Raw genomic sequence first — 20,891 nt, 5'->3', positions numbered from 1 at the left:
ATAGAGAGAGCTTGCTCTCTATATTGTTGCGGGTGCCCTAACGTTCGGATGCTGGTCTGCTGGGCCCTGGGCAAATGGGCGCGGAGGGGCTCGCTGCACGCTGCGCCTGCGCCTGATGGTGGCGTGATGGGGCGGTGGGCGCAGGCCGCGCAGGCGTTGTTGTTGTGCTGCCGTCTTGGCCCGTGCCGTGGATGTCTGCCGTGCGCGCGCGACCGCCGTTGCTGTTCACTGGGGGGACCGCGCGCCCCTCGCGTCGTGGTGCGGACAGACTGCGTGGGGCGCCTGCTGCGCACGGAACAGTGGCGTTCTCGGTCGGAACGGGTGGATGGACGGGGGTGTCGCGAGTTGGCAAGATGAAGTGGGGGGTACCACCACGGGCCACGGCACCACCTGACCTACCGCGGTTCCACACCGCGCAGTTCGTGCGTACTGTTTGTCTGTTTCAGCGAGTGGGACGGCTCGTCTCGGCTCTCGTTCATCTTTTCCAAAGAGGCAGTACCTACACCTAGTTTTGTGAAACGGAAATTTGAGTTCCAAGTTCTCTCTCTTCCCTGCAGTCAAGTGGATTCTCCTTCAGCTCGTTTGGTTAGCGTCATGAGCTCGTCTGGCAACCAACCATAACCGGCCGGTTCGTCCGGCGTTTTCCGGAGCGGATGCACACACACCACATGGAAACATCTTTAACGACATCCAAACGAAAACGAACAGGTCTTAGTTTTTGAATCGAATGAGTTCGGATTGGATCATCCCGTACAACTGAATGCATTCCACGTAAAATGATAACTTAATTATAACTTTTACTAAAATAAAAATTTAGTGTCTCGTTACTTTCCCCAAATCCAAGGTGCTATGGAACCACCTCCATATCTCTCTCTCTACTGTCTAATTCTATTTTTGCTTGGTAAGATTAAAATGTGAATAGCCCCATTGAATGCTTGAGTCAAACCACGTCTAAATGCAAGGAAATCCTTATTACAAAACTGCAAGAGAACTTGGAATGAATTTCAAGGTGCGAGCTGACTTTCCGCACACAAAATTCTTAGGCCCCGTTTGGATCATTGGAATTGAATTCCATCCTAATAATCATAATTTAGACACAAATTAATTAAGCTAATATAATTGTATGTGAAATATAGTTGTATATTATAGTTGGTGATATGGGAGAGATACTTGTATGCTGCACTTCTACTATAGAGAAGCGAGTCTAAGAGCGTGCTATAAGAATTGAATTCCATTCTAATAACCATAATCTATAGAATCAAATTCCATCTCCCACCCCATGAATTTAAGATAGGCTTATTTCTAAACTTTGGAAAGTTGTGGAATGCCACATTCCAACATAAATTAGCCTACTCCATTAAATAGATTCCAATTCCTTGGATCCAAACGGGGCCTTAAGGAATATGAAGGCATCATTGGTTTCTACTCTCATGCTCCCAAGAGAAAGCAATATTTAAGTTCCGACCAACGTCAAAGCTAAAAGTTCTCAACACAACTAACTAGTCCAAAATTTGTACATGCAATGTTGCTCTTCCATAAATCCTTTCTTACGCCCGTTTGACCAAACCCGAATTTCCTTTGACCGGCTCCCGTCCGTCGTCGTCACCACCGGTCCCGTGCCTGGCCTTTGCGCGCGCACGGCCGCGCGGACGCACGCAGCCCACGACGCGTCGCGGGCCAACGCCAGCGGCAAATGCAAATGCGACGCACCCGCGGCGGAAACGAAACAAAAACGAGCCAACCAAACGGCTCGCAAACCTACCTCTGCTCTGCGTCCCAGTCTGAGCAGTCTCACCAGCACCTCTGCTCCACCACTCTCCCACTCCCTCGATCCCTCCCAAAACCCGCCGCCGCCGCTTCGGCACTCGGCGGCAGGCCCGCCGCTCCATCTCCCGGCCGCCGGCGGAGCCGCCCGCCGCGGGGCGAGGATGCTCGGCGTCCTCATCGCGTGAGGTTAGCATCCGTCTCCTGCTATCCATCTCTCTCTCGCTCTCTCGACGCGACGTGCCGACGGTGCTTGGGATTAATGGATTATGCCGCTCTCTAGCTGGGATTTCCGCGGAATGTGGCGATCGAGTATTCGAGTTTGATGTGGAAATTGTGGAAATGCCACCGCTCTGTAGAGGTCGCGCATTTTGTTGGCTGTGAATTCGTGCTCCCCTGCCCCCCCCCCCCCCCCCCCCCCCCCCCCCCCCCCCACCCCCCCCCTCCACGCGGTTCCCGTAGCTTGGGATCGATGTGCTCAATTGGCATTGGAGCCAGCTTGAGTTGTTCGACTTCGCGAATTTGGGGGATACATAGGCTTTACTGGATGAAATTATGCTTCAGGAAAGGGAGATGCAATACAAGTAATGGTTTCAGACCAAGTTGTGAGCCAGTGCTTGGTTCTGGGGAGATGAATTAAAATAGTTCTATGATTCAGTGCTTTGTTGGGGAAGATAAATTAAAAAAATCTATGATTTGGTGTTTGGTTGGCCAAAAAGAAGGGTTACAGTTCAGTGAGTGAAATGCAAATACCCACCGATTTGCATATGGTACCTGTTTGTGTCAAATTATGTCGCCTTCTCTCTGTGCCCTTCGTAGTTTTCGAAAATGGGATAAATAAAATATAGACCTGCATATGATCATTTTTACATATCTGTACCATCTGGCTACAATGTCCTACTCCTTAGGACCTTTAGTTCTGCAAGACTGCAATTACTTCTAAAATTCAGTCATCAGCTGTGCGCTTCTTTTTTTAAAATGGTACAATATAGTAAGAGTCAGCAATGAGCAAACCAAGACAAAGTTTGTAGTTCATGGTGTATTTTAATCTGCAAACACTGCAGCACTGAGGAATTGTCTCGGTTTCAGGGCTCATTTGTGGGACGTACTACATACCTACACATCTCGTTATTCTCATTCCTGATTGCATATTTTATTCGACGTAGTAGAGTGCATGCCCTCTGCTTTCTTACAGCTTCCTTCCCTTTTCCTTTTCCTGTCTTCCACTGTCAAGATTCGAGGTGCTGACGAGATTTACAGAGAAAATCTGGAGCCTTTGGGACGGTGCTGGCGCAGAGATTCCTCTGTCACACCTGTAAATCTGGCAGTATTTTGGTTGTGCATGGCACCATAGTTACTCCGTGTATATTCATTTTTTAGTTTTCATGCTTGTCTGATCTAGAGAAGTGTTAAAAGTCGGAACCAGTGCACTTGATGGGCATTTTTCGGGTCACTCTTACTGCCGTTCTGCCTTTGCACTAACTGGTATATCTGACAAGAAATGCCGTCTTTCTGAGATTACTGTTTTCTCTGCAAGATTCCTTTTGGGAGTACGTAGGAACTCGTTAGTGTCATGTCCTTATGCGTCAACATCTTTGTAATTACTAGTGTTCATTGGCTTCTGTAAACTTACTTTTATTGCGTCCTTTTATCTGCCAGTCTGCCAAACTTGCTCTATTCCATATTGCCAAGTGCTGCTCTGTCCTCCTCGAACATTTTCGTCCTCTGTGCCAATTTTCTTTTCGTGTAATATTGGACAAGAACAGGCCATGAACTGTGCTATTCTCTTGCACCAATCTGGCCTATAAGTGCCTGCAAAAAGTTCAGCCTTAAGCATGTGTCTCTTGAAGTTTTCCGGGAAGGAGCATCTTCCTACAGTAATATCAACAGACTTTCTGTATCCCATAAGTTCAATTCCTAAGGGCTTCAAATGCTTAGAGCTTCCTGAAATATATTCGGTGTATTAATCTAATCCTCTCGAGCGTTAGTGCAAGCTAGGTGCTGTTATACTAAAAGTTTTCCGGTGCTTAGAGTGCACCTAAGGAGGGCAGTGGTATAGTTAGTTCATGTAGCAATTATGTTGCTCACATCAGGTTCATGGAGTTTGACTTAATGTTTCGTCTATTTTTCAGGATTCCATGCTCCAAATGTATTGTTCTAAGCTGAGTGCGGTACCTATTATCAGGAGGAATTGATCTGCTGGTTTAATCTACGCACCAGAATGTCTGGAACAAAGCCAGTAACTGGTCAAGCTCCTGGAGATGGTTTGTACATTGCTTTTGCATTTTTTCTCTGTTAGCATCTCCTTGGGTGTTTCATGAGTAAGTTACTTTTCTGATATTATTGGTGGGTGGTACTTTTGCGAAATAATAGTGGGATCCATTGGGACTAAGGCCTACCAGGTTGCTGTATGAAACTGTTTTCATTCTGCTTTATGTGGGGATAGATCACAAATGACAATGTATTCAACAAATAGTGAATGGAGTAGTTTTATTTTTTGAAGGAATTGGCAGGGGAGCCCCCTACCTATTTTTTGTATATATAAAAGGGAAAAAATTATGTACAGTGAGGTTACAAAGCTTTCAAGCTTAGATGAGAAGGGGGGGGGGGATTTTACAGACTACTCATACAATTATCTAAAGAGGCTCTTAGTGTAACTATGGCCATTTCTTCTCTGAAATCTAATTTTCACTTAGCCATAGATCGAACTCCATTATCAAAAATGATGCTGTTGCGGTGGCATCATTTTTGAACTTCCGGATAATGACCAAATCAACGATATGTTCTGCTGTTCCTGTTTATTTCTTGATCTGTTTCTTTTTTCTGAGTCAAATTTATCCAGGTATCTGTTTACTATGTATTATTTTTTATTTATAACAACATACCTTATTCAATGTTTCTCCTCTCAGGGCTACCAGTTCAAAGGATCATAGCAGAACTGAAGAAAATTACCAACCATGTGGAGGAAAAACCTGTGAGTTTTCTGTACATTTTTTATTCAGATCATTTAATATGACGAACTGTAGGGACCTTTCATCATGGCACATCATAGAAATAAAAGAAGGGTAATGTATGATTAGATGGAAACAAATTAGTTAGTGTTAACAGAAGAAACTAGAAACTTGTGCTTCCTAATGACCTGAGGAAAAAAATATAATCCTAGACCAACATTGTACTTGTGACTAACTTGATACAATTGATGCTTGTTTTGATTCTTGTTTGTGCTATTGTGGGTTTGTCTACAGGGAGCTGATGGTAGTTCTTCAAGCAGAAAATCAAATGCAACTTCATTAAAAATGTTATTAGAAAAAGAGATGGCAAAAGAAGTGGAGTCAAAAAGGAGACCTCCAAGTGTCATTGGCAGGCTAATGGGTCTTGAGGAGGATTTACCTACCGAAGAACCAATTGTATGCCATACCAAAATTGACTTGACTAGAGATTCAAATGCATCAAACAAAACCTTACATGGGAAAGAGCACCGTCAGTCCATAAGATTGAAGACACAAGATCACCAATTGCGTGATGAAACAATTGAATATAATGATGTTTATGAAGTATCTGAACATCGATCAGGAACAAGCTGTTTTCAAGATCAAACTTCTCTGAAAGGATGGCCTTCTGAGACCAAGAGTAAGCAATTTGATATTGTGCAAGAGAAGTTCATTAAACCAAAATGCTTTGCCATGGAAGAGAAGCTCCTTCATACAAAAGAGTTACAAGAAGCTCTTGAAGTTCCACATTCAAATAAAGATTTATTTCTTCAAAATCCTGAAGAACATAACTCCTCTTTCTCAAAACAGCCGAATGGGCTTCACACAAACCAAGCACCACCTCAGACAAAGCGTATTACGGTGCTGAAGCCAATTAAATCTGTTGAGACTGATGGCATAAAGCAATCCAGAACAGAACAAGTTAGTAAGCAAAATGTATTGAGCATGAGAAAGTTCCACCAGATTCCTAGTTCAAAGGAAGAAATACCGTCTCAGCCAAGTAGAATAGTACTTTTGAGGCCTACCCCAGGGAAGCCTGGTATATCAAAGGCAAAGCTGATCTCCAGGGTAAATTCATTTCAGTTAATTAACCGAAATGGTCTTAATGGATCAGTAGATTATAACCATGCGACTGTAGGATCTTCAGGACTAGTGCATGGTATCGTGCAGCGCTGGCAAGATGACTGTCATCAAAGGGATGATTCTTTACTATCTTCTGCATATTCAAATGGATATGGGGGAGATGAAAGCTCATTCAGTGATTCAGAAGTTGATTATAGCAGTGGTTCTGAAATCGACTGTATTGAAGATCGTGGTACCCTCGGTGATTCAGAAGGAGGTAGTCCCTTGTCAAAACATTCATGGAATTGCAGAAGATATGAAGGTCCATACTCAAGCTCATCTTTGAGCAAGATCTCCCACTTTTCTGAGTCATCAGTAATCAGGGAAGCCAAGAAACAGCTGTCAGAGCGATGGGCAGTGGTGACCTGTGATGAGATCAGTCAAGAGCAAGTTCAACCGTTGAGGAGAACGTGCACCTTAGGTGAAATGCTCTCCATCAAAGAAGTGAAGAAAGAAGATGTCAGCACTGAGATACTGTCTGCTTCTAGCAACCGCTCGTGTAGCTTGGATAATGAATCGACGACATGGTCTACATATGTAACTTCCAGAAAGAATGATGAAAATGGGGAGAGATCTCCTAGGAAGCTGCCAAGGTCAAATTCTGTTCCAGTGATTTCGTCCACATTTGGAAACATGGTGGTGGATGCGCAAGCTTCAAATCCTGAGAGTCGCAAACTGAAAATGGTGGTTGTGTCAAATAAAGGAAAATCTTCTTTGAAGGGAAGAGTTTCAGATTTTTTCTTGTCTAGAAGTAAAAAGCCAACAAGGCAGAAGAGAACTTACCATTCATCTGATTGCGTTGTTCAGAGGCTTGAAGCTTGTAACATTCGTAGTAGACTGGCTTACAATCATAAGCTGGATGCCAATGCAAAATCAGTGGATTGTGAGGACAGGATTGATAGTTTTTCCACACAAATATCAACCAGTATGTCAGAGGTAAGCATTTATTATATATCATGCAAATCTAATACTAGGGGTTATATTCTTTTGTTCTTGCTGACTGGCGATGTAATGTATTTTGCTCTCTTATTCCTGTTGACTGTCAGTTTTGCTGTTGAGAAAGTTGATTTATGACTACCTATTTATTGCTGCATGAGAACTATATTATTGAAACCCAATTTTCTTGGCGTCGAAACAACTGATGAAAAGTTGCATGACAGAGATCTTCAATTGGTGTAACTGTATCATTGGACTGTCCAAGAGGAAGCCTGTATAAACTAGGAGTAAATAAAGGCCTAAATAGTAACCGTGATCAACCCAGCCCTACCTCAGTTCTTGATGCTCCCTCTGAAGATAGCAGTTGTAATGAACCCGAAACATCTGGAAGAACATCCAAGAATACAAGTAAGTCTATTTTTCCGTATCAAAGTTCTCCATTACTCAATCTGCTTTGTGTACTGATTACTTCTGCTGACCTGTCCTCTGAAGCAGTATCAAGATCTTCAGCAATTGAGACTGTCGCCCGTTTCATATCATGGGATGACTCCGCCTCAGAATCACGGTTACTGAGCACCCCAAGGACTTCTCTTATGTCTGATGTAGATGACGATGAGTCAGAATGCCATGTCCTTGTGCAAAATATAATGTCATCTGCAGGATTGGGCAGTTCACAATCAAATATGGTTTTCACCGGCTGGCATTTACCTGATTACCCACTTGACCCAGTGCTGTGCAACAAAGTATCAGAGTTGCAAGAGAAAAGTTCATACCGGAGGCTTCTTTTCGACTGTGTGAACATTGCTCTAATTGAAATCGGCGAGAACGCCTTACTAAGCGCATTCCCATGGAGGAAAAGACACTCTAGAACATGGAGAAACACCTCATCTCCTGATTTGGGTGTAGAGGTCTGGAGTATCCTAAAGGACTGGATTTACGGTGCACGGATGTTCGTGGTGAGCAGGAGAGACAATGCTGGGATCATGTTGGACAGAATTGTGAAGCAGGAGGTTGAGGGAAGAGGCTGGGTGAACTCGATGATGTTGCAGGTGGTTGGTATCACCGAACATCTCGAAGGTGGAGTGATGGAGGAGCTGGTGGAAGAAGCCGTGCTGGATTTCGCAGTTTGTTTTCGACGATGAAGCGTTTGTTTGTAACTGGTAAAAATTTTCCGGGGTACAGCTGGCTTGTGCATTATCTTGTTTTGGCAGCTGCTCCTTGGATCGTTCATCCTTGTATCCTCCAGCTTCTATTTCGGGCCGGTTCCGCTTGTTGCATTCTGTAAGTTTTGTAACATTCCGGTAGATGAAAACATGGTAATTATGCAGTTCATGAGAAGTTTTGTAGGAAAAATGAAGTGAGCCAAAAGCTTTGCCAACTCAATTGCCGTGGACCATCTTATCTGATTGCTGTGCATAGACCTCGAGTCAATGGCTGCAGCACTCTCTGATCAGCAGATGCGCAGAGACTTTCAGTTAGATGCCAGCACTAGTCAATGACTTTCAGTTACCCCAATTGTCAGAACCGAGGATCTGACTAATGCTTGCATTTAACTAGTGCTTTCAGCCATGAGAAGTATCGAGGCTTTCAGTTATCATGGTCATCGTCAGAACCGAGGATTTGAGCCCCTCGATCCTCAGACCTCACCGAGGAGCAACCAGGAATGGGCTTATGATCTCATCGTGACGGGCAGCAATCCTGCATGGTTACAGGTCTCTATCCCCCATGTGGATTATGCAGGAAGAGACATAATTCCAGGTCCTTGTTTACTTCCCTCCAAACTCCCAACTTTGACACTATGCAAAAAGAAGATTTCCCATCACATCAAACTTGCGGTACATGCATGGAGTACTAAATGTAGACGAAATCAAAAACTAATTGCACAGTTTTGTTGTACTTTGCGAGACGAATCTTTTGAGCCTAATTAGTCAATATTTGGATAATAATTCACAAATACAAACGAAACGCTACAGTGTCGCATTTATGGCAAAATGCCAATTTTGCAACTCCCAACTTGGGAAGTAAACAAGGCCCACTCTATCTCCCACCGAGGAGCCCGTCACGATGAGATCATAATGACTTGGGCGATTTCGTATCCGGCTTGCCAGGGGAGAGACATGCTCATCGATCTGATCGCGCGCGAGCCAAGCGAAATATGGCGGCGCCGTCCCGGATCACTTCGGGATGCTCGTCCCCTGCATTGTCCCAACTAGCCCCGCGCCTTCCAAGCGATTTCTTCGACCGGATCACATGAGAAGTGCCCCGCCTTTTCTCCTATAAATGGCGCGCATCAGCGTTCGTCCCGGATCAGAACCATCATCCATCCTGAAGAACCGAGAATATAAGCTGACATGCAGGTCTCCAAAGCAATAGCTGCTCTTGTGTGCGTGCTCCTCCTCTCCAACGCCGAGATGAGCACCGGCGCCGGCGCGGCAGCGGTGCCAAGGCCCCTGCTGAGAGCCAGCTTCGTCCCGGCTCTGCCAGACGCGGCCACTGCAGGTGTCGAGCGAGGCTGCTGCAGGCCGGGGCCGAGCTGCTGCCGGGCAGACGGTACCCCGGCGTCCGACGACTCCCCGTAGCGGCGCGGCGACGACAGCGCCGTGGCACTGGCAGCTACAGCACGGCGTAGAATGCTAAGCGAAGTTCAGTGAATAAATTTCGACCTCGCTGGAACGTAGTGCCTAACTACGTTGTCAACTTTTGTGATGCATGCTTGTTATTATGTGAAAAACGCGCGGTCGTGTCATGGACTATCTTTGGTTTACTTTTATCACGTTTATTACTTGATCGATATTTGGGATGAAAGTTTCCTGTCTGAATCTGCCATAGCTCGCAAGTAACAGACCTTGCACATGGGTAAAAAGATTTCCTGGTAGTTTACTTGATCGATAGCATTATTTGGGATGAAAGTTTCCCTGGTTTTCGTCCTGTTACTGTCAGTGAACGGCTGGAAACAGGTACGGTCCGCATAACAACTATCCGGTTTCGGGGTCTAACTCAGAAGACTCTGAAGTACAGTACTACGTGAGGCAATTTATGATTATCCTACTTCTATCGTTCCGTATCAGTGTTCTCTAGAATAAACCCCGAAGCATTTCGTCGCTTGCTACGCCCGAGAAAAAGTTAAACACTAGGTTCATCTTTTTAGTAATACTTTATAATTTTACTATTACTTGGAGGCTCCTTTTAAGCCTCCAGGTGAAGCCACCAAGGATTCCTAGGCGGACACTAGAAAAAGAGAGAAATCTTTAAAATTCTCACAAAAAAGCAAAATATCCGACCATCAATCGATAGATTCAAATCATCGTAACCATTGGATCTATTATCACCTATGCCATTATGAAAATAGCCTAAAGTAACCCTCTAAATATTTATATAAATTACCCACCTCTACCATTATATAAAATAAACTAAAGTAACCCCTTAATCTTCATCAAAATTACCCACTTATACCATTATAAACAATATTTAAAATAACCCCCTAATTTGCAACTGAATTGCCTACCACTATTACTTAAAGTAACTCTTAAATTTGCATCTATATTACCCACACATGCTATTATTAAAAATAACATGAGCTAACCCTACGTTTTAATCAAATAACCTTAATTAAAAATATACAGTAATATATGATTCTAAATTGTCTATATCTTACACTATTGGTATACGATATAATAATTAAGGTTTTTACGTATGATGTGTGTCACCATTTATAAGGATATAAAGTGATGAGAACATAAATTTCTATGCTAAAATTGTATCTCAAAATTAGGGTTTATTAAACAAATTCAAGTGTATACCTGCGATGCAAAGTGAAAAGTTAAAGATTATAAATGCGGATGAAAATATTATAGAGTAATTCTTAACTAAAATCTATCACAATTGGATGAAGATATTAAGTATATATCTAAATAAGTATTGTGTTTGAATATTTAACAAAAGAGAGGTAGCTTATGGTAATAGTTTTGTAGCAATGTAGTCTTATTTTTTTCCATTGAAGACTCCACATTAGTTTCCACAAGATAAGCTAGAAAAAAAAAAGACAATTTCTCATAAAAATTAAAAAATATCAAACACAAATCCTGTAAACTCTAATAATCATAGCCATTGATCTATTATATTTTTTAAAAAATTACCCACCACTGTCATTGTGAAAATATTCAAAAATGAGCTCTAAACCTATATCTAAATTATCGAGCTCAACTATTATAAAAAATAATCTAAAGTAACCCATAATATTCATCCAATTTACTAATACTCATCATTATAAAGCATAACTTAAAATATCATTCTAAAATTTTAACTATATTACCCACGTATGTCGTTATTAAAAATAACCTAAAGTAAACACCTAAATCTTAATCTAATTATCTTCACGTGCATCATACAGAAATGTCAAAAAGTAAACTAATATATGATTCTAAATTACCTATATATGTCATTATTAATATAAAAATACTAAGTTAAAGTATATACACATGATGAGTGCCACCATTTAGACCATTTATACAAGTATGTGAGGAATCGATGAAAATATTGATTTGTATGCTAAATATAATGTATGGAGGATTGGAAGTGTGATAGAAAATGGAAAAAAGTATGAATATGGATGAAAAAGTGCATAGAGTAATTATTAATTAAAAATCAATCACAACTAGATAAAGATAGGTACATATCTATATAAGTATTATGTTGAAGTATTGAAAAATAAGAGAGCAGTAATTAAACAATTTGGAGTTTAATTTCTAAATAATTTTTAAATACAATAGTTTTTAAAAATATTAGTCCGTGCGGGAGCAAGGGTTGATGGACTAGTTTTTCTAATGCAAATATCACTATTCCATACTTGAATTTAATATTACTCGTCTCTCATTATGTCTTGGATGGTGTGTAGAAACTAGGTCTCATGCAAGACCTATTTTCCTTCTCTTTCTTCATTTACTCACTTCCCACATCGTCTTTTATACTATGTGGCAGCTCATTTAATTCTATGGACATCATCCTAATCATTGGGTTAGTCTTTGCGTTGAAACTGCCCTTAGGAGCTGGCGTTTATTGCTGCTATTTTGCTTCCGATCCAAGTCTCTACCCCCATGTGGATTATGCTGGCATAATGACTTAGGCAAGTTTTAATGGGGATTTTCATGGCATTAAATTCAATGCCACATCAGCAAAATTACTGGCTTTGCAAGATAATTAATAGAGGGAGTTTCATCAGATGAGAGAGTAGTTTTATACCCATAACACTTATCTAGTACAGTTATCTAGTTCTCAGTCCAGGTAACTGTGCACTGAGATTGGCTTTAGGTGATTTCGTAACCGGCTTGCCCGGGGAGGGAGAGACATGCTCATCGATCTGATCGCGCGCGAGCCAAGCGAAGTGTGGCGGCGCGTCCCGGATCACTTCGGGATGCTCGTCCCCTGCGTGTCCCAACTAGCCCCGTGCATTCCAAGCGATTTCTTCGATCGGATCACATGAAAAGTGCCCCGCCCTTTTCCTATAAATGGCGCACATCAGCGTTCGTCCCGGATCAGAACCATCATCCATCCTGAAGAACCGAGAATATAAGCTGACATGCAGGTCTCCAAAGCAATAGCTGCTCTTGTGTGCGTGCTCCTCCTCTCCAACGCCGAGATGAGCACCGGCGCCGGCGCGGCAGCGGTGCCAAGGCCCCTGCTGAGAGCCAGCTTCGTCCCGGCTCTGCCAGACCCGGCCGCTGCAGCTGTCGAGCGAGGCTGCTGCAGGCCGGGGCCGAGCTGCTGCCCGGCAGACGGTACCCCGGCGTCCGACGACTCCCCGTAGCGGCGCGGCGACAGCGCCGTGGCATTGGCACAGCACTGGTGGCTACAACACGGCGTAGCATGCTACGCAAAGTTCAGTGAATAAATCTCGACCTCGCTGGAACGTAATGCCTAGCTACGTTGTCAGCGGCTTGTCATGCATGATTGTTACTATGTGAAAAATGCGCGGCTGTTGTGAGTTGTGACGCAGCTGCGTTTAAGTTATGGACTATCTTTGGTTGCTTTAATCACGTTACTTGATCGATATTTGGGATGAAACATGAAAGTTTCTCGTCTGAAACTTCCATGGCCTGTCAGTAACAGACCTAGTAGATGGGTAAAATGATTTCCTGGCAGCCTACTAGATCGATAGTTTTATTTGGGATGAAAGTTGACTGATTTTGGTCCTGTTACTGTTCAAGTGATCGGCTGGAAACAGGTACAGTCCGTATAAAAACTATCCGGGTCCAACTCTGAAGACTCTGAAAACATATATGCAACTTAATTGTCTTGAGTACCTTAAAAAAACCCTTAAGGTTTAACTAAGGAAGACTTTTTTTTTCGAATCACAGACGCACGTACGCATACTCGACTCCATGAACACACGCACACAACCATACTCCTAGGAGCACCTCCTCAAGATTGAACCGGCAAATCCTTAAGATTGAAAAATCATCATTAGCACCTTGCTGTCGACGTGCACGTCACCTACCCTGAAAGAATAGCGACGGTTAAATCTTGAAATAAATCCAAAAACTACGACCAATAGTACCGAGTCGAGGACTCGAACCTGACGAGCAGATTCCGCCACAAGGAACTTTACCAGCTGAGCTTCTCTCAGTTCGCTAACTAAGGGGGCGTTTTCTTCCACTGACTTATTTTTAGCACGTGTCACATCGAATGTTTAGATACTAATTAGGAATATTAAACGTAGACTATTTACAAAACCCATTACATAAGACGAATCTAAACGGCGAGACGAATCTATTAAGCCTAATTAATCCATCATTAGCAAATGTTTACTGTAGCAACACATTGTCAAATCATGGACTAATTAGGCTTAATAGATTCGTCTCGCCATTTAGATTCGTCTTATGTAATGGATTTTGTAAATAGTCTACGTTTAATACTCCTAATTAGTATCTAAACATTCGATGTGATGGGTGCTAAAAATAAGTCAGTGAAAAAAAACGGGACCTAAGGAAGACTATCATATCTTCAATTCCTACTAGCTCATTAACCCACTCTTTCCTCTTGGAGTACGTAACCTATGACATATGTGAACAAATGCTATCCTTTTTCAATCGGGGAATGACTAGGTAACAATCGAGTGATTTTTATTCTGGCTTCACTTGATTTTTCAACCAATACAATCAAACCACGTAGTAGTAATTGGGAGAGAAAAACCGGTGACGCGAAAGCCTAAATTCACTCGATTCTGAGCGCAAGCACCATAAGAAACGACTGAAAAGGGAAATTGAAACAACCGAAAAAATTGCTGACAAAACAATAAAAAACTGAAAACAATGCAGAAACAATCGAATGACTGAAAAGGGGAACTGAAACAACCGAAAATTTTAATGACAACAGTAAAAAAACACTAAGACAACATACAGAAAAAATCGAAGATATTTCAGACAAGAACTAACAGCGCACAAAAATAACAAAAGAGAACAAATCAATGTTTGAGAGCCTGAAAATTGTTCTATAGATGAAAATCAAATGTTTTAAATCTGAAATCAGTTGCTCTTCAGATGCAAATCAAGATTGAACATTTCACATGAATTTCATAGGGACCAGATCGAGGAACAGGCAGCCGAGCGAGAACTTATTTGAACGCGGCAATCGCATAGGGCAGTAGGAAGTGGCGTAAAACTCCTACATGATCTACACCGCCAGGTCGTAGAGATGGATCCCGGCACCAAGGAGTGCTGCACCAGGAGGAGGAAGGTGACCATGAAGGCGTCGTCCCAGAGGGCGGCGAGCAGGCGTCAGCAGCCGCCGGGCGCCGGCAAAGAGCTCCCCGGCGCAAAAGTGCGAGGCTCGTAGGGTTGGTGTGAAGCTGCTCGAGAAGTCCTCATCTCAGTGGCGTCCATGGCTGCTGCATGCTGCGGTGCTGCCTGGGACGAACCAAGCACGGTCCTACTGCGGCACCGGCGGCGGTAGGCACAGGTGCGGCCACAACAAACTGGAGGAACCACTATTGGGTGGGCCGTAATACAGAAAGAACAAATACAGACCACATCAAACATCTATTTGAAGAAAAAAAATGAGTGAAGAGGGAAAAGAAAAACACTCGAGTGTTGGTTAGTAATTTCGTTTTTCAATTTGCGAGGCTACGGATTACAAAATTTTTATAATGCAAAGCGAGGTCGGGTTTCCTTGCTGATGGAAGAAACCGGCCCGGATGACGACTGTAATCGCGTCTCTTTTGGGCTTTGGTGGGTTTGGCGGGCTGGACTGGTGTTGTTATGGGCTACTTGCCTTCTCTTTTGGAGGGAGAATGAGGCCTTTTTATTTATGGGTATTATTAGTCAGCCAAGGCAGATCGTGCTGGACCGTTTGCTACTTGGACCTAATTAAAGGTCCTGTTTGGCTATTTGTTTCCGCTTCTAAGCAGTTTATCGGTGAAAATAAGCGAGAATCTCACTAAACGTCTTACTTATTTTTGCTTATTCTCGCTACGTGGTAAGTCATTTCAGAGATTTGAACTATAAGAATCGAAAAGTGAGAAGCAAGAAAATTTTCATTTAAATTATCAAACATGGTTGAGAGAAGCGGAAACAAACAGGACCTAAGCATCAAATGTTTGAGCTAATTTAACCAAGTATAACCATCAAAGTGAACTAAGTTGGCCAAAAGAGGAGATTCTCAAGCCGAATTTTGACTCCCAATCAATCAAATGATGGCTAAAATTAGTCAAAGTAGATAAATTTGAACATCAAACCAAACACACACTAGGAGCACCCTCGCAGACCTACGTATACTAGATCTACCAAAATAAGGCAAAAAGGTACAAGACAGCAAGGACGTATGCGCAAGGGAAATTGTACGTGTTAACCATGAACATGTAATTAGAAATAGAACTTCCTTTGATTATTTTATACGAGTTAAGCACTCTTGTGGTGGAATTTACTCATCGAGATTTAGTCCTCGATTTAGCATGGTGCTCACATTTATCTAAATTTATTTTATGATTTAACGTGGTAAGCAACGTGACTGATGACGACAAGCCACCGGTGGTGGTTCATCAATCTAAAGGATCTGCCGACTCCATAATAAGGTTACGTGCGTATATTTATGAGTTGAGTGTGCATGTGTAGATGTGAGCGTTCCGTCTACACTGTGGTTTGAAAAAAAAATATGGTGAATGAAAGTAATCTCTTATTTTATTTGGGAAAAAAATATATAACTACCTGCAATGCCACTTTGTCCGTTTATCTCCTCACGTCTGAGCTCCTTATGTGAAAGGGACTCGCAAACACATAGCACTCGTCTTATATTTTCGTCCTCACTTCGTGTAAAAAGATTAACCCGAAGATATATAAATTGAGTTTCACCTCTAATTTATAAGGTGGTACATAGACCACCAATTTCAACTACGTCGGTATATCGAGCTGGGTATTACATTCCCCTCTTTAAAGGCTAGCGTCTGCCTTCGGCAGATCACCGCACACATACACAGCAGATGTCGAGAATCACCCGTCGATACACGATCGTGCCGCGGACGGCGGACATAGCCACATGCACGAGTTGGCACATCTTGCATTGCAACTAGACTGAGGTAGAGTCGTATGTATTTTGTTGATGTTCCAGACTGTATCCGTGTGCTAGTTTGTAATGCCTTTGTATAAGCTTTAATAAATCTCTCTCATTTCGTTGCAAAAAAAAAACATACTCCTACTAAGTTAGAAGCTTGAACTCGATAAGTTTCTCTCGAAAGGAAACCCAGCTGCCAGCTAACCAGTTTAGTAGCCACACTGCCGACCAACTCTGACATGTTCAAGGTTCATTATCGAACATCTCCAACCATCTTGGCTTTGTTTCGGGATCAGCTACACAACAGAACTCGTGAAGATCGGTGGCCCGGAGACATGGGCACTAATAATTCTGTCGATCTTCGCTGGAATTTCGAAGTATTATCTATTACGACATACTAGTTTGGAAGGTTTGAAAATAAATAGTACTACAAGCACTTCTTGGAGATAAATGTATGTACACAAAAAGAATTATGTTTTTTTGGGTGGATCTCTAACTTTTGAATTCATGTAGGATCTTTAGTTTCTAATCTAATCCATCCAGATATAAAATTTAACTGGCGTTATTCTTTCTATAGTAGGTGACATGCTCGTTGATAGCGAGGCTTGTGCTTGCTTCTGTGTACGGTGCTTGTATTTTTTTGATTTATTTTAGGATTTAACCAGCGTTATTCTTTCAGTGGTAGATGATGTATTCATCGACAACGAGGCGTATAGTGGCTTCGTCAATCTTGAGTTGAGATCTGCCGGCTCAGTCTCTCGGTAGTGCTCATAGGGGTAGGGTTTCATATGTGTATTCATAGGGGTGCGCGCGCGTGAGCATCTTCTTTGTAATGTGTGTTTCAAAAAAAAGAAGAAAGTACAAGAAAATGTTTAAAGGAGCATGTGGATACAACGCAGGAAATAAACATCAGATTTTGAAGAGAGAGATACGCACAAAGTAAAAATTTTCATGAGGTCCAACTTCATGTTAGCTTTTCTCCAAATTCCTATAGATTCATGTATTAGGTAGAAATCCTAAGGAATTTAACAGGGTGCTTCGTTCCAAAAGTCTACCTAGAAAATTTTCTTATAGGAACGGGATCCTTCAAAGTTCTTATGATTTTTCTTTTTTTCAAAGAGGGCCTTAAACATACAGTTCTTTCACAATTTTTTTTCGTTTTAGTCTAAAGTGGGAATAAGATACCACTCAAACATCTCCAGATCACCCATAGTTCCATCCAGCTTCTTAAATCTTGTAGCTAGCTAGGGTTCTTCCAATAATCAGGACCTTTATCTAAAAAATAATCAGGACCTTATTATTTCATACTCATATACACACGCACACCGACCAGACAAAAGGTTATGCATTGCGGAGCAATATCTTCTTAACTCCGAATAATGCTTCTCTAGAAGTTAAAGACAAGTTGTTTCTAGTACAACAAATTGTCACAGCACGCAGCATGGCAGCACTCTACAAGGACATCATCACCACAAGGTTGATGCCGGCGAGATCAACCCCGCGGAATAAAACAACCAGGCTCACAATAAGCTCTCACATGCACCTACCAACCTAACGACACTAGATCTACATTCGCATGACCACAAGCACATACGACCGAGGTGTTCGGCCCAGCCGTTTGCTCTGGCGCGCGTCTGCATGCGGAGCGGCATATGTCGTCACGTACGTAGCTGGAGCGCGGCCGAACCCTATCCCTACCTACCTACCTACCTTTGCACCACCATGTCCGTGACACATGCGACGACGACGCATGCATGGCATGTCGGCGTCGGTGCTCGCGCGCGGTTGCGGGGCACGTCTTCAGTGTAGCCGGGGATGCTGCACAGTTGCATGCTCGTCTCGTGTCCAGCACTCCAACAGTGCAGCTCGATCGGCCGGCCAGAGTTGAGCGCGCGGGTGTGACAACGAGAGGTTTGGCAACAAGTCGTGTGCCATCCGGCCCCGGGAGTTGGCCTGGGGCTGCGCGTGAGCAACCTCGCCGTAGGGGCGGTTCCAAATAAAGATGGATCTAAGTGACAGCAACACGTGCAGAGCAAATAGACAACAAGCACAAGCACACCAACACACAGCACTACACAAGAGTACAAGGAACAAATAGCCAAAGTCCCACCGAGGCACTCTGTCTCCTACTGCATACCGACCGAAGCGGCTCACTCATGCAGAGTAGCGTACGTCACGTAGCTGGAGTAGTCCCTAGCCGCCTTCCTCTCCCCCGGCGCCGCCACCGCGCCCTTGGCAGACGCGGCGGGGCACGCCACCTGAGGGGTCGCCGCCGGGCACGTCTTCGGCTGGTTGTGGAACGCCGCGCACTCCGCCGGGCGCCTCTGGTTGGCGAGGCCCGGAATGCAGTTGTTCTTCACGTCGAGGACGCCGTCCTTGATCAGCGCCGCGCACGCCGGCCCGACGGAGGTGAAGTAGTTGCCGGACAGCGTGAGGTTGGCGAGGCGGCCGGTTGGCCCGGCGAGTTTGCAGAGCGCGTCGGGCACCTGGCCGTAGAGGCGGTTCCCGCCCAGGTTGAGCTGCTCGACGCTGCTGAGGCACGAGAAGGATGACGGGATCGGGCCGGTGAGCTGCTTCATGCCGACGTCGATGACGGTCGCCTTGTGGAGCATGCCCAGCTCGTTAGAGAGGCAGCCGGAGAGCTGGTTGTTCAGGAATAGTACCTCGAGGAGAGTATCTTGTGCCTCTGCGATTGATGGTGGAATTGGACCCGTGAGCTTGTTGTTGGCGAGGGCGAGGTAGTTCATCTTTGGAAATCCAAGCTTCTCGGTGCTTGGGCTCAATGGGTTGTTTTTAGGTAAGTGTGCTGAAATACTATTCTCAAAGGGATGCGTGATTGTGTGAACTAGGTCACCCATCGTTTTTGCCGTTAATTCGAAACCATTTATATTACCACTTGTAATGCGCGGTGATCCCTCTCTATTTTGTTTACGCCTACCGTTGGCATCAACGTTGGACACCTCCGTCAGGCCGGCAAGGCTGGGGACATCACCACCAAAATTGTTAGATGTAGCCTGGAAATGAGCAAGATCGGGAAGCTGGTCGAGGAAGCCTCGAAGCTTTGGCGCGCACAGGCCAAAACCATTGAAAATGGCTGAAGTCACCGTGAGGTTGCTACCGGGTCCCTGCTTTCTCGCGCAATAGAAGCCCACGTAGCTCCTTTTGCCGCAGATGTCAGGGCCGGTCCAGGTGGACGTGATGTTCCTAGGATCGCATGTGACGGTATTTTTGAAGCTCTGGATGACGAAATACGCGTGGAAAAGCTGTTCATTTTGGAAGTCGATCGTGTATCTGTGGGTATGTAGGAGAATGTTGGTTGTAAGACAATCCTGGCCTTGCTGACTCTACTGATGCTATTAGAACAGTGTAAGAGAGAATAAAGATGAAGGCACTGGTTAAGGGACAACGCTTATGGTGGTTAGGCACGCCTTGCTAGTTCTACTGAGAAAATGAGCGGTGTTTTCTGGAACAGAGGTAGTTGAGCACTTGATGAGCAGGCCCGCTTGAGAGATAACATACTGAAACCTTCGACATAATATTCATATATATGGTGCCGGACTGCCGGTGCACAACGGGTGGAGGCAGAAATTATTTTTTTTATGTCCATCTCATAATTACGACTTAATCTAACAAACTTCAATGTATTGATTCAAATAAGTACAGGATGCATGGGCTTTGACGCTTTGTACCTATACAAATTGTTGGCTTTTACTAAGAAGATCCGCAGACACGTGCACGCAACCACGTGGAAGCATTTGACACCGTCAAAGCTTTTTTTCTTTAGCCGTTGGTAGATCTAGCTGGGCGAGACAAATTATTCGCGTCATGGTTCGATGCTTCTCTTTCACGGCTACTGAAAAGCTCCGTGGCAGCGAAACTGAGGGTAGCTAGGTTTGGCGGAACTTGTTCACCTAGTTTGAATTCTTGACTCGACATTGATCGACACTGATGCTCATAATTTTTTTAATTTATTCCAAAACTTAACAAGCGCTATTATTTTAGTGGTAGATAACGTCTCCGTCGACAGCGAGATGCCAGTTGTAATTTCGTCAATCTTAAGAATGTGCCGGCTCAGTCTCTCGAAGGTACTCATAAGGGTACGGTTGCGTGCGTGTATTCATAGTGATGAGTGCGAGTATGTTTACGTGAGCGTATATACTATGTTTCAAAAAAAAGGAAAGCCCCATGGCAAATAAAGCAACATTTTCCCCCTTAGGAGATAAAGGAAGGTTAAGGGCACCGGCTGCCATACTGCGGCCGCCACCACTGCGATGGAGGTTATGGTCGAAGGGGAGGCAGAGCTCGCGCTCCAAGGCCACGCGAGCATGGACCTTCCCTGTCGCAGATCTCGCCTGAGTCTCTAGTGTGGCCTGCCTCCCCACGACCACTGCGATCGCATCTGCAATGGCACGGGTGGAGAATGCAAGAGCCTTCTGCGTCTCCGCTGCAGATCCAGTCAGGATGGCTGCAGATCTGGTGGCGGCTACGGCAAGGGAGCAAAGGACCACCTCTCTCGCGGTCGCGGAAACCACCGTGCAT

The 20,891-nt window shown here is 44.0% G+C and overlaps 1 protein-coding gene and 1 non-coding gene across 3 annotated transcripts; one reads left to right on the top strand and one right to left on the bottom strand.

Moving 5' to 3' along the window:
- Nucleotides 1-1,746: 1,746 nt before the first annotated feature.
- LOC117862264 (uncharacterized) lies at nt 1,747-8,195 on the top strand. 2 transcript variants are annotated; one of them, XM_034745800.2, is made up of 6 exons: nt 1,747-1,953; nt 3,897-4,028; nt 4,674-4,738; nt 5,010-6,812; nt 7,037-7,220; nt 7,305-8,195. In XM_034745800.2, exons 2-6 carry the CDS (start codon nt 3,986-3,988, stop codon nt 7,952-7,954), a joined length of 2,745 nt encoding a protein of 914 aa, XP_034601691.1. In that variant the 5' UTR covers nt 1,747-1,953; nt 3,897-3,985; the 3' UTR covers nt 7,955-8,195. The 2 variants fall into 2 exon arrangements, with proteins under 2 accessions (XP_034601691.1, XP_034601697.1); XM_034745806.2 differs by having other exon boundaries at nt 1,748-1,953; nt 7,308-8,195.
- Nucleotides 8,196-17,777: 9,582 nt separating this feature from the next.
- On the bottom strand, nt 17,778-20,891 carry LOC117855814 (uncharacterized protein At4g06744). The gene is made up of 3 exons (XR_011897360.1): nt 20,861-20,891; nt 20,605-20,751; nt 17,778-19,705 (listed from the first exon to the last, which is right to left on the bottom strand). It is a non-coding gene; the product is annotated as an uncharacterized protein At4g06744 (transcript).

This window comes from Setaria viridis, chromosome 1, assembly GCF_005286985.2.
Source record: "Setaria viridis chromosome 1, Setaria_viridis_v4.0, whole genome shotgun sequence".
NCBI lineage: Eukaryota > Viridiplantae > Streptophyta > Magnoliopsida > Poales > Poaceae > Setaria > Setaria viridis.
Note: the sequence above shows the minus strand (reverse complement) of the source record. Positions and strands in the feature narration are given on the sequence as shown.